Raw genomic sequence first — 15,190 nt, 5'->3', positions numbered from 1 at the left:
TTGTATGTGAATACTTGGCCAATAAACTTACTTATTTAAAATTGCATTTATTTGTGATTTATTGTACAATGTGAGATTAACTTAGGTCAAATAAAACCTAAGTTCAAACCATTGATTGACAAGTCCATTTCACTATTAATGATAGCTGTCAGAAAATATGACTTTAAAATATCAAATGCATACTTACAAATTATTACCAGCATTTTATTTTCAGAAAGGTGAAGATTGGGGCAGTTCAGCACAATACTTTGATGGTATTTTAGGACGTTCAATGTGCAGTCTGTACTGATGCCCGAAAACCAAAGCAGGGCATACAAACAGAAAAACAATTAGAATGATAAAAACTCAAAATTAAAACAAGCATTAAAATTAAAGAAAATATCAAAGTAATTCAGGAGAAAATAAACTTGGTACCTAAAATAGCTCAATTAAAATGCCAAATAGGACAAATGACTGATTTTGCAGTACTGATGTTTAAAATATTAACATTCATTGTGAAGCCAACAGCGACCTCAGAATTTCTACACAAATACACATTTTTCACAATTTTTTTAATTTAAAAAAAAAATACCTTAAATGATTTAGCAGAGGCAGACTGCTCCAATGGAATCAAATTACTTAAAATTACATTAATTTCTAACAACCCAATTCTAAACTTTACTAACCTCTCATGATTTTATGAGGTGGCTGCGATTTTGTAATGGCATACTAGATCATTTTTTATTGCTTTGCAAGCTCATATTTTAAAATATAAATTTACTTTATTTACATGCTCTATATATTCTATATATCTTCCATATATTCTAGAATACAAATGATTTGAGAATTAAATTATTGAAAAGTTTAGATTTCAACTTTTGTCATAACTATGTAATAATTCCAATCTTTATTTTGCACCTTATATAATTTATAAAAACAATTAGTTAAAACTGAAGAAGGGTTTCGGCCCGAAACGTTGCCTATTTCCTTCGCTCCATAGATGCTGCTGCGCCCACAGAGTTTCTCCAGCATTTTTGTGTACCTTAGTTAAAATTGTGGATCAGCTTCCTACGCAAATTCTACAGTGATTGACCATCAGCTAAATGATATTACTACTGATGGACACCAATGATCCTTCAAAATTTACACCTAATGTTATTAGACAAAGGAAAAGAGGAAATTATTACCACACAGCTTGCCAGGTCTTCCAAGAGTTTTCTCAGAGGTTATCAGAGAGCACAATGAATAAACATTGAATGTTTACATGGTGAACAGAAATTTGATCAAAAACACTTGTAAACTTTAGGGTCTTTTTACCCCAATTATCAATGTCAAAGTTAATAAAACGTTATTTATCCCAGGAGGGAAATTGGTCATAAAACACAAGTCGCATGAAACTGACAAATAGAATGTCCAGAATTGAGGATGTGCAAAGTTCAGGGAAGGGGGGGGGGGGGGAAGAGAGGAGAAGGGGTGTCAGTTTACCCACGACAGAAGGGGGAGGAGTTGTACAGTTTGACAGCCACAGGGAAAAACTATCTCCTGTGGCGTTCTGTGCTGCATCTTGGTGGAACCAGTCTGTTGCTGAAGGTGCTCCTCAGGTTGACCAGTGTGTCATGGATAGGGTGAGCCGTATTGTCCAAGATGCTCCGCAGTTTGAGGAGCATCCTCCCCTCCAAATATGTGCATCGTGAAATCTGTCTTGCGTTGACACCATATAAAGTATTTAAACAAAAACTTTAGCATCAAAAAGCCTATTTTGGTGTAATTGTATTACCAGAGAAAAATTGTATACCACATACAAATAATTATCACAGCAAGCATGACTGGAGGATGGCTGTGGTAACTGTAAAATTTCAAATTTAGTAGTTACACATAAAATTTACAATTAAATGTTGTATGCAGTCATCAGAACCAGTGCAGCCATGTCGCTAATTCAGTTTTTCTTTAATATCTTTTATTTGCTTTCCATTGTATTTTTTTCAAAAGTAATTTTTCGGGAATAGTTTCATCTCAGAATAAATATTACATATACATGTAACATATGTCCTCAACCAAACTTAAACCCCCAAATGGTTCAAAAACTGCGTGTTTTAATTAGCATTTGGAAAGAGTTTAGATTGGAGATACAACGTGGAAACAGGCCCATCAGTCCTCACCAACCAGCCGTCCCCGCACATTAACACCCTCCGTCACACACTAGGAACAATTTACATTTATACCAAACCAATTAACCAACAAACCTGTATGTCTTTGGAGTGTGGGAGGAAACTGAAGAACTCGGGGAAAACCCACGCAGGTCATGGGGAGAACGTACAAACTCCGTACAGACAGCATCAGTAGTCATGATCAAATCTAGGTCTTTGGTGCTATAAGGCAGTAACTTTACCGCTGTGCCACCGTGCCGTCCTTAAGAATTGCATATAATTCAAATTACAACTGAAACAAGACTTTTGTTTTACTTATATCTAATAATTGTTGTAACACATAATGTGGTAGCAATTTAAATTTGATTATCCCAAAACTATCGGATTTTGTGATCTGCAATCTTTAAAGTACACTTCAAAAAAGTGGTTATTTTGAATATATTATATTAATGCAAATTAATATTAATATATTAACAAAATCTTGCCCAAACTTAAACCTCCACTTCCCAAATTTAAATGTTTTCCTTTTGTTCTTCGTCAGATCTTCAAAATTCTGAATTCTATACCCTTAACATTTTTAGTAAGCCTTCACTGCACAAAGACAAATTCAGATTACAAGAAGCATTTCAGCAGTATGGAATATTGCAGTTGAAGAATATCAAAAGGCAAAATATCATAATGGTACAGTGCAATTTTTATTAACAGGATTAAAAATAATTACATGTACAAAAAGTTCTTTATTCTGTATATTGTGGAAAGTCCAGTATTTTTATTTGCACAATATCTCTTCATTGTTTGTATATTATACAGCTGGAAACATATGAAACCACTTTACTTCTGAGATCTGTTTGAGTACCTAAAATGCAAATAAAAAGAAACTTAAGATACACAGAATGCACCTTGTGGTATTTCTCAAAAATGTTAAAAGCGAACTGACTGCAGGATCTTGATATTCTGAAGTCAGCAAATTAGCTTTATCATTCTAAATTCAAAGTTAATTATGAATATCAAATATGAATGATAATGTTTTACAGAAAGTGGCGGGGGACAGGTCACAAATTAGTGCAACAGTTACGGTGTTACCTCACAGCTCTAGTGTCCAGGTTCTCGCTGTTAAGTTTGCACACTTTTCCTGAAAACACATGGGTTTTCTCTTGTACCCAAAAGTGTCAGAGAGTGTCAGTAAGGGAAAACATGCAAGTGGAAGAATGGAACTAATAGTGATGTTGTGAGAAAAAGGAAAGAAAAAAAAAAAGAAAATAGATGCAGGAGCAGGCCATTCGGCACTTTGTGCCAGCACTGCCATTCAATATGATCATGGCTGATCATCTAAAATCAGTACCTCGTTCCTGCTTTTCCCATATCCCCCGATTCCATTAGCCCTAAGAGCTAAATCTGACTCTTGAAAACATCCAGTGAATTGGCCTCCTGTGGCAGATAATTCTACAGATTCACAACTCTCTGGGTAAAAAAGGATTATCCTCATCTCAGTCCTAAATGGCCTACGCCTTATTCTCATACTGTTACCCCTGGTTCTGGACTCCCCCAACATCGGGAACATTTTTCCTGCATCTAGCCTGTCTAATCCATTAAAATGTTATATGTTTCTATAAGATCCCCATTTTATATGTTTCTATAAGATCCCCAAGGGGATAAGACTTAATGGGCCATTCGATCTCCTCCGGTTACCATTTTCCATCATAATAAAAGAGGATATATGGTTTTAATTCTTGCCCTCACAGAAGATGGGATTTTTAAAGAAATAAATACGTCTATTTTGAACAAGTGCCTTAATGGTTGAACTGCCCCAATGCAACAAATATTTTGCACACTGTGGAATTCAAAACTCTTCACTGTATGTTTTAAACAAATTATAAAGGTTAACTTTATTGCATAAGAACAAATGAAACAGAAAGAGCAGGCTAATCTTCCCTTTGTCGAAACAAGTAATGGTAGATGCTGATTTGCAAAAAAAAATAAAAATTTAGCGGGTTAGGCAGCATCTCTTGAGAACATGGATAAATGATGTCTTGGGTCTTCAGACTATCCATGTCCCCTTTGTGCTTAGTATTTATTAAGATTGTGGTTAACATTTTCCATCAGTGTTGCTTTCCTGCAGTATTTGCATGTACCTCAGTCTCTTATATCCTAAAATGTAATGTTTTGCTTCCAAAACATTTTTCAATAAATAATTCTTAAGATTCTGTATTCTCTGGACAGAATGATTCTCTCAGATTGTGAACAGCTAAGGGACTCAGCATTTATTCCTGCGGCACCCAACTAGCCACATTCACTGAACTCTGAAATGACCCTTTCAGCCCTAATGCACACTCTGAGCCCATTAACCTATCCTTAATCCATGTTATTCCCGATTTCAAGATCTATTTTAATAATCTCTTCTGAGGCATATGACAGAGCCTTCTGAACATCAAATACACAAACTATCTCCAATTACCACCTCAAAAAATTCCAACATTTGAGATACATGATCTCCCTTTCATAAATCCATGTTTATTCCAGCCAATCTTATTAATAACCATCGCATTACTTCCTCAAAAATGAATTCCAGTTATTATGGATATCCTTGGATCCTTCACTTGGTTCATATCAAATTGCAGTATTCATGCTACAATTTGTCGGTCAATAAATGATAATATTTTGCCATTAACAGGGTGATAGAAGCAAACCAGATTGTGTCCACTCTTCTTTCATCTAACATTTCCCGCCCTTATACAAAATCAAAGCATTCCTAATAGCTCTTACAGGATATTAAAGGACCCACTCTGTTCACAGACACAAATTGCTGGAGTAACTAGCAGGGCAGGCAGCATCTCTGGAGAGATGGAATGTGTAATGGGTTGAGACCCTTCTTCTGAAGGGTCTTCTGAAGAAGGATCTCGACCCAAAACATCAGTCTGAAGAAGGGTCTCAACCCTAAATTTCGCCCATTCCTTCTCTCCAGAGATGCTGCCTGTCCCCGCTGAGTTACTCCAGCATTTTGCGTCTATCCTCGGTTTAAACCAATATCTGCAGTTCCTTCCTACACTGTTCAAATCAGTTTGCTTTAAGAATCATTCTAAAAAGGCACCAGCTGGATTGTAACCAACTGAATTCTCTTTTTTCTTATGAATTGTGAATGTGCTTTCACATAGAATGCCGTGAAAGCTATCCCAGATTTAAAAAACAGATAGAAATATGAAGAGGTTTGTCAATCACTAGCACTCTGCAGTATAAAGCAGCAACATCAGCCAGAGGTCTACTTGCTAGAAAGACGAAGCATATTCTTTCTGCAGACTTCAACGTGAACTCACTGATGGAGGCATGTTTGGTACACGTGTAAAAATATACCAAGCGACTTTTTGTTCAGCATTTATTTTGTAAGTTAGTAATTTAACTTAAAAAACTAATTTGATACCTTGATATTGCAGGTCAATGATCTTCCATCAGGCATATAATGAAAGATCACTGAGCTGAAAAGTTACATCGTTTTTCACTCCATGGATTGTAGCCTAACCTGTTGAACAATTCCATTATTGTTTTTATTTGAGATTTCCAACCTCTGCAGTTTTCGTTTTTTGATGATAGACAGGATGTACAAGACCTTGAAATGGGTCCCCATGGAATTATAAGATTGTTTTATTTTCAATAACTAGTTGACTGTGTGCAGTTTATGTAAATATACATCATGTACAAAACTGTTTCTACACAAACTGAATATATCATTATTTTGTGGCATTTTTTTTAAATGTCCAGTTAATCTGAAGCATTGCATCAGAGCTGCAAATATTTTTTCCAGCTGTGATATTACTAAACAGTGTAATTAAAATACCACCATATTTCATTTATGCAAGAAATAGCACATCTTATCGTACACATTTGAAGTTCTTTTTATTGCTGCCAATGTAATAACAGTAATTTGCATAATATGTGCTGAAAACAGAAAAAAATAATTAAAGAAACTAATCTAAAGATGATAAAAGATAGCCACACTTCCCCCTCCAACCCTCCCCTCCTTTATTTAAATTTAGGACATGAAACATCACATTCTTTTTTTTTGCATCCACCAGAGGTTAATCAAGTATCCTTTATCATATGACCACATCGCATGTACATCTCTATGACTTTATCCTACTGATTGGCTGCATACGATCTGCAAGTAACATTTCTTACCACTTATCTGCATCATTTTCTTGCTCGAGGTGGTTGATAATACTCTTGAGTTGGTCTTGCTGAACGTCTCGGCTGTCCATTTCCACAATGACAAAATTCTAGTGTATTCTCAAACGATTCTTCCACCTCTTCCTGTTTACATATATTTAAGAATGCAATCAAACTTCAAATGCTCATGAAAATAGACTTTCGAAATCACAAATATGGCATTATTCCTAAGATCCATCTCTTCTCACTTCAGAAAGTGAAAATGTAAATTCCACAAGGTAAATGGTTTCATTTAAATAACACCTGCAAGTACATTCCGCGATTCAATTAAATTGCATGTTATCTCAATCTACTCCGCGACTCTTGCCAAACGCTTGCCGTAAAGGTCAGCTGGATCTTCCAGTTACGAACCATTTTAACCACCCTCCCATACCACCCTTTCTATCCTTGGTCTCCTCCACTGACACAGTGAGGCCACACACAAACTGGAGGAACAGAACCTCATATCGATAGTTTACAACCCAATACTGTGTACATTTAATTCCATCATTTTAAGTAATACAACACATTCGCTACACCCTTTCCAGTGCATGTGTCCACTCCAGTGTGGAATAATTTCTCCCATTACCTCATCCCTCTTTGCTCTCCCCTCCCCGTCCCCTTCCACCTACATCCTTCCCTCAGTCTTTACATTTAGGCTGTGGGCCGAGGAGCTTTATTCTACTGTTTCGTGACCCAAGTCACCAAACTACATGAAATGTTCACATATTGTGTAAAAAAAATTATATAAATCACCTCTGAAACTCGTCATGAACAAGACTTGCACATTTTTATTAAATTAGTGAAAAAACGGAAAATTTTCGGGTAATTTTTAGTCCAATCAAAGCACGTTTAACATTGAGTTATCTGCCAGTTGGCCAATCACGCGCTTTGCTTCAGGCTAGCACACAAAATGGCTGAGGGTGCCTCTACAGATGCCTGTTTTACTGGAGATTCCGATTTGTTGTTCTGTGGAATCCATGTCGTGGAAACTTGCAGCAGGGTAATTGAATTTAGTGAGAAAAGCATTAAAAAGTCTGAAGAATGTGCTGCTAAGTGGATAGAAGAGGAAGAAAGCCTTGAAAGCAAAGTCGCTGCTGATGTGCTGGAACACAAAGAAGACAGCCAGGAATTAACTGGAACTGAAAGGTAAGATTTAAAGTCTGAATTTATGAAAATCTATCTGTATGGACTTTAATTAATTTAATTGCACCCTTTTATAATCACTCACTTATTATAACTCACTCATTCACTTACTCATTCATTCATTCATTCATTCATGAAGTTGAGGGCCTAAACTATATGTATCCATAACACAGTCAATTAAACATTGTCACTAATGCCAGCTTGTTGTAGAGTAATAAGTCTTTAACAGCTAATCTCAGAGCTGCCTGCGATAACTTACCGGGAAAAAGTGCTCCGACCGCGGGGCCTAGGTACATAATATAGTGAAGCCGCGGTCTCAATTAAGAAGCGGCCGATTCGCGAACGCGGAGCCGCGGATCATTTCCGCGGGCGGGGGAGGCTGTACAGTGCCGTCTGTAGCGGCCGTTTCCAGGCCACGACCACGGGAGAAAAACTGAGGGATATTGATCGCACTTTATAGGCTTCCATTGCAGTGAGAAATGGTCAGAAATGGTTGATGTTTCTGTAGAAATGAATTGGTGATATGTGAACAAACTAGTTTTTCTATGGTAGTAACCTATTGTTATTCTCATTAACATTAAGAAGAGGTTGAAATGTTATGAATTGAAGTCCATGCAGACCTAGGTACTATGAGATGTTTCTTTCTCTAGCTATTCTGCACCCTCTGCTCCTTCACTTGAACTTGAAGTCTTATCTATGGCAGTAAATTACAGTGCAAGTCTCATTGACATTAAGAAGAGATCGACATTTTATGAATTGAAGTCCATGCAGATCTAAGTAATATGAGATTTTTTTTTCTGCAGCTTCTGCCCCTCCACTCTTCAGAGCCTGTCCTCACAAAAGTGTTTTGTGTGGACATGCACTGTGCTTTAATGAACACTAATTTGATAATTTGCAGACTTGCCATCCCATCTACCTGGACATGCATACATGTTTAATTTCCTCATTGATATGTCGATATTGTCTTACATAATATAAAACATGAAAAGATGTAAAATACACACTGACACATATTATCTTCTATTATTAGGAGGCAGCAGTGTATCCCGGGTTATCATGCAGAGTGCTATCATCACTTCTGCAACATAACAACAATAAATCGAGCGATAGCAAAGTCTAGAAGGAAGAAAGGTAATGATAGGACTCAAACAACAAATCCTTTTACTTATGGTCATATGATGTTACTTTGAAAAATGAAAAGATATATTTGAGGATGTTGATTTATTTTACTTTTCATTCCTTTTCGGTTTTCTTTTTCCTCTTTCAATTGAGTTCAAGACGCTGAAAAGCCTGAAGCAGGTGAATCACCTCAAGAGGCAGTTCCTGATGGTGAAGCAGATGAGCCGGCCCCAAAGAGACTGCTTCGATCCATGACAAGTCATTGTCAACAAACAGCAACTGTCGAGCACACTGACCGTAGGCATGTCCTACCAGCGCATTGCATCATTTGTAAAGGTTCAAAGTACACAAAATAAATAAATTGTGGAAAAAAATGATTATATAAAGTTTTATTTTAATGTGGATCGTTTCACTGTTTATTTGGTCAAATTATTTAAACAATGAGTGAATTACTTATGATAATGACGTGCCGGTGAATGACTGCGACAATCCACCCACCGATCCACACACACATACATACATACGCACATCCACACACACGCATCCATACGCTCACTTCCATGCATGCAAACACACACATACATGCACACATAAATCTGCACAAACACACATCCACACATCCATTCACACGCTGACATACATGTACACATCCAAACATACATGCACACATAATAATAATAAATAATGGATGGGATTTATATAGCGCCTTTCTAACACTCAAGGCGCTTTACATCGCATTATTCATTCACTCCTCAGTCACACTCGGTGGTGGTAAGCTACTTCTGTAGCCACAGCTGCCCTGGGGCAGACTGACGGAAGCGTGGCTGCCAATCTGCACCTACTCCGACCACCGACTCCGACCACCACCAATCACTCACACACATTCACACACAGGCAAAGGTGGGTGAAGTGTCTTGCCCAAGGACACAACGACAGTATGCACTCCAAGCGGGATTCGAACCGGCTACCTTCCGGTTGCCAGCCGAACACTTAGCCCATTGCCCCATCCATCCACACGTACATACACACTTACATCCACAGATACACGTTTGAAAGACATACACAGACACACACACACAAACTAGAGATAAACAATGCAACACTTTTAGGGTTCTTTTAGGTCAACAGTAATAGCCCTCATTTGCAAAGGCACTATCGGGGGGGGGGGGTCTATAACATAAATATAAGCTCATTGTAGCTTAAAATGAATATTCATCGAGTAAACATCAGAGTATTCGATTCTTGGCCAGGATGTGACATTTACATCAGAAATAAGACAGGTCTCTTACAGGTCTGGCACTGCCCCAGTCTCACTGTGGCCATTACCCCCAATCTCCCCACTTTGGCAGTCAGCGGGGTTCAGTAAATGGGGAAACCTAGAGGATCTGTCCTGACCCTTTAATTAGGCAGGTTCATGAGCCCTTAAAACCTGGGACATCTGCTGCAGTCTCATTTAATTTCCTATTAAAACGACTGGAACATGCCTGCCTGGCACTGCCCCGGTCCCACTATGGCTGTCACCCCCACTTTGCACACTGGCAGTCAGTGAGGTTCAGTAAAGGGAGGAACTCATAAGAACTGCCCTAACCCATTAATTAGGCTGGTTCAGGAGCAAGACCTCTGCGACAGTGTCATTAAAAAAAACACACTCACAATTATATTCATCATATTATTTTTATATAATATAATTATACTTAATTATATATAACATTCATATTAACATGTTATATATATAAACATATATTGGTATAATAATATATAGTTTAAATGGATTGCAAACACGGAAATAGGCTGCCCATGGTGTAATACGGCCATTGGCCAATAGATGGCACTTATTTTCCCGATCTCATTTTCTAATTAGTTTAATTAATTAATGTGCAACTTTTGGCAATGACGAGTTATGACATCCTTCTCAATTATATTTCATCTAAATCTGTGGAAAATTTCATGTAGTTTGGTGACTTGGGTCACGGAAACCTATTTCTAGACACATTTTTGATGCTCGGCCCACAGCCTAATTCTCTGCAACTTACTGTTTGCAACTTTGTCTCCAATTCACCTCTAGCCTTTGTTGTTCACTTCACCTAACTGCCGATGAAACCCCTCTCTCCTCCTCCCCCCCACCTGCATCCACCCATCACTGGCCAGGCTTTGTCCTGCCGCCACCTCTTTACCAGCTTTATCTCCCCTACTACAATCTGTCTGAAGAGAGGACCAGGCCGGAAACGTTGCCCATCCATTCCCTCTACAGATGCTGCCTGACACACTGAGCTACTGCTCATAGCGTTTTGCTCAATCTACTGGCTGCTTTTTCAAAAAAACAAGTCTAGTCACAGGAAAGGCTGGCAATGTCAATTGCTTCTGGTCTAAATAATTCTCAATTTTGTTCAAAGCATTTCCTTCTACTACCCTTGCAATAGCCTAGATTTACTTTCCACATCACATCCCCATTATGCTAGTATTTTTCACGGTATTTAATCAAACATGTTCATCATGTTAAACATAATGATTTTACTTTCCATTAGTTAATATTCTACACTCAAGGAACTTGAAGCCTAGTCTATATTGGAAATAAATTGGGAATTTGAATTCCTCCACGTCTATGGATAAAAGTATTCTTCGAGCAGTTCCATACATAAAACATGTGTGAAAGATACATCTTCTGTGTTAAATATACATCTTCTAGATGCGCTGGGACGCATCATCAGTGATGTGACCTGGGGTCATTGGGTGTTTCGGGTCTCACAACATCAGACACCCTCTCCCAGGCGACCCAGCCGGTGTTGATCAAGCCCCAACTTGCGTCCCAGCAGCAACCGCCCACGGATCAGCCCTCATAATCCAAAGCCGCCTAGTGGCTTTCTCTGCGGCTTCGCTTGCGGATTGAATGGCCCTCTTCTTTGCCAGCCCCGTAATGCCCAACTGGTTGAGGACTTTGCAGAGTGAGCGTCCTGCAAAGCCTCTACAGCCAACCTCTATGGGCTCATATTATGTCTTCCAGCCTCTGTCCTGGCACATCTCCACCAGTTCCTGGTACGTTGCGCGTTTCCTCTCATTATCTTATTACTTAACATTTAGAAAATATAGTTTCCGAAAGTTTATGCATAAATCTTACAATTCCTTACACTGTTAGATTAGTTTCACTCACTTACTGAATTTTCAAATAACCCTTAACATTTTGCTACCATCAACACCATTCCCCACAGCACACAACACTGCCAATTACAAACTTAAATACATGGTTCTTCACTGATTTAAGTAGGAAAAATAACAAATTGCTGCCACCACAGCTGGAGGACATTATTATTTGCATCACAAAGGGGAGATGAATTTTCATTCACCTGGTGATTAAGAATTTAAAAATAAAAAGTGAAGCCATTAATGACGTAACTTTAAAAGAATATTTATTTTCTCCATTTCTCTGTTCTTCCCCATAGCTTCACGTTTTTCCTCTTTAACTACAGGCATACAGCACGGAAGAAAGTCATACTGCATGGAAAAAGGGCCTTCAGCCCAACATCCATACTGACCAAGATGTTCCATCTAAGCTAATCCCATTTGCCCACATTTATCCCATATCCTTCTAAACCTTTTCGATCCATGTACCTGTCCAAGTGTCTTTTAAATGTTGTTATCGTACCTGGCTCGACCACTTCCTCTGGCAGCTCATTCCATACTTCCATCACCCTATTTAAATCTCGTCAGGTTGCAATTGAAACAGCTTTTATTCCTTTTCAGACAGCCCATGAAGCCACCGCATATGAAAATAGACAGGTTACAATAGATTTAGAAGCTCTTTTTATTAAAAATGGAAGGGTCTATAATGGAAATATGAATTTCCAGGCAGATTTCCCTGCCCGTGCTTCATCCAAGGATCTTCTCACCATAATATTCCCAATCTTCAGTTACTATCTACATCCTTCTTGATTGGATTTTAATATTCTAATTTTATTTAGTAGCACCAAGTTTGATTAAATATATATATTTAAACTTTCACAGGATAGAAAGAGCATTGTAATGTGGCTTGGTGGCTACATTTCCATTAGTACAGAGTGCAATAGGAAAGTATATACTTAGCTTTTGAGGCACTCCAGATACATTTCTGTGTACACAGTCTTTCACTGCATTAAGGATCAATTCATATCCACATTCACATTCATAAGCAGCGCACGCACACGTCCCCAAAACTCAGGGTGTTATGATGTCTTCATATCTCATCTGCATGGTATCCAGAACATATTTCCTTTCTCCTTACAAGGTGGCCATTTGCAAAGCAAAGATCTCGCTCTTTAGAAGACCACTGGTCCAAACCGTAAGACTATCCATATCATCATGAGTCACAGAACAGGTAAATGTTGTCCAGTTAAGGTTCACAATTAAGGTTCACAATTAAGGCTGGAAGTTTGCTGCAGAACTTATTTTGAAGGCATTCAAATAATTGCCCTTGCATAACATTGCTCAGCAACAGGACTAAGTGCTGCAAAAGTATCTTTTACGAAAGAGAGCGAAGAGAAGAATGACACATTGGATCCTTCATGGCCCAGGGTGCTGGAAATGCTCGAACTTAGTTCCTTTTCTTGATATTTGTCGATTTTATCATTGATCGGTCCCCAGATATTAACAAATCTTCAATCTTCATTGTTGCTTTCCCTTCGGATATCCAAATTTTGCTTCCAAATGCACGGCATTAAAAATTGTCCCAAAGGAGGGCACATAAAGGTGGAAAGATATTTGTGCACCCAAAGTCAAATTCTAACCAAATGATGCCACTACCAAGAAATCTATCAAGCTATTCGCATTACCAACTTCAACAAGATGCTGCTTCAGTGCTTCAAGCAGTCTGCCAAGATTCTCAAATCTGGATTCGGGAGCCCAAAGGTCTGACAATAATATTTTCCTCGTCAACCTGCTGGATATCAGCAACATATCAAGCATTGGTTCAGCAGCGGCAGTGACTTATCAATCCTGCAGATCAGTCTATCTGGTCCACCAACTTCAAGGTTGAAACAGACATTGAAGCTTGAGGAACCACCAGAAATGTCAAAAGATTAGTAGTTACATTGATTCTTGCATTGATCACAGTAGTAAAAAAGATGTAGTATCCATGGAAATTGACTGCAAATAGATTGTAGTATAGATAGCATCACATAGATGATAGAAGTGGACTCCTCCAACCATTCTGCTCCAGTGGTTCAAACTATGTCAACTATATTTGCATCTTCCATTTGTTGTACATCCAGCAATTTTTGTATGACTGCCTAGTAGGGTTCTACATTTCTATTCAGTTGAACATGAAAGAAGATTATGGTCTCTGAACTGCATACGCTTTACCAGAACATGTTATCATTAACTGCACCTCTTCATTTTGTGAGACTCTGGCAGCTTGCCCACCTACCCAACAAGCTGAACATATGGCATTTGACAGTGTTTCCTTATATGAACATAATTGCTTTCATTAATTATGAACAAGGACCTCATGTCCTTCATGCAGAGGTCATGGAAAAAAACAAGATCTGTTGAGCTGGGAATGAACAGATGAAGCACATTTTTGAAGTAGGCAGAAGGTGCAATCATCAAGATGCGAGGTGGAGGGCATAAGAGTAAATCATCATCTGGCCCTGTCAACCTCGCCGTCACTAATTTCAGGATGCTTGAGATAGTTGTTCTTCCACGGGAAGCACATGCAAACTCCACTGGTCCTTCACTAGTCCATGCTGCCCTTTGGTATCTGCACTCTTTTTTTCTCCTACAAAGTAGGGGAATAGCATGATAAATAACTGTAAAGAATACATGTTCCGTGACAGGTAGACAAATGTGTAGATTGGTTATTTCCTACTAGCCAACGGTAGTGCTTGTTAGTAGTGGCTCCGTCTATTATGAGTGTTATATTAACAAGAGGTTGCCTGCACCATTCAGCAGAGTAGCTGCTAGGACTGTAATTCCTGCAGATCGATGCTGTAAGATGCTGCGTTGTATCTTGATATGTGTTTGACTCCTTCATTACATGGTGTCAGAGAGTGAGTCCTACCTACTCCGTTCACGTTTATCGGGTTTTTAGTTTTAAAAAAAATTTAATTTATGTGCCAGTTATCTCTATCATGGCAAATTCATCTCACCATCCTAGTCCTCTGATCTTTGACTCTGATATTGCTGAACGCTGGCATCTTTTCGAACGCGACTACACTCACTATGTTCGCATCGTTCATCGCAACGACCCCCCTGATGTGCGTGCTTCTGTATTGCTCAACTTATCGGGACCTGAGGTAATGAATCGTGCCGACAATTTTACATTTGAGCCCGCCGTTTTGGATGCTAATGGACAGGTCTGGTGCCTGCAGAGGCAATTGATGATCCTGCTGTTTTGCTTGCAGTTCAGGCAATTGTGCGACCTGCCCTCGAACTACATTATGAATGTACCAAGTTTTATGCTCGTATGCAACAGATTGATGAACCGATTGAACATTTTATTAGCGATTGAAACACATGGCTGCACGCTGCCAGTTTCGTGATCTGTGCGATGAACTCATCATTGACAAGCTTGTTGGAGGTATGCTTGATAGCAAGTTAAGGAGTGAACTTCTTCATAATACTGACCTAACCCT

The 15,190-nt window shown here is 38.6% G+C and overlaps 1 protein-coding gene across 2 annotated transcripts in view; it reads right to left on the bottom strand.

Annotated features, from left to right (window-relative positions):
• Positions 1-2,801: 2,801 nt before the first annotated feature.
• tdrd3 (tudor domain containing 3) overlaps positions 2,802-15,190 on the bottom strand; it is an 83,765-nt gene continuing 71,376 nt past the window's right edge. For both annotated transcript variants that reach the window (XM_033022315.1, XM_033022318.1), the window contains 2 exons: positions 6,297-6,428; positions 2,802-2,982 (listed from right to left, as the gene is read on the bottom strand). In XM_033022315.1, the coding sequence (XP_032878206.1) occupies positions 6,309-6,428 (120 nt within the window). In that variant the 3' untranslated portion in view covers positions 2,802-2,982; positions 6,297-6,308. The remainder of the gene's footprint in view (positions 2,983-6,296; positions 6,429-15,190) is intronic.

This window comes from Amblyraja radiata, chromosome 6 (assembly GCF_010909765.2).
Source record: "Amblyraja radiata isolate CabotCenter1 chromosome 6, sAmbRad1.1.pri, whole genome shotgun sequence".
Lineage (NCBI taxonomy): Eukaryota > Metazoa > Chordata > Chondrichthyes > Rajiformes > Rajidae > Amblyraja > Amblyraja radiata.
Note: the sequence above shows the minus strand (reverse complement) of the source record. Positions and strands in the feature narration are given on the sequence as shown.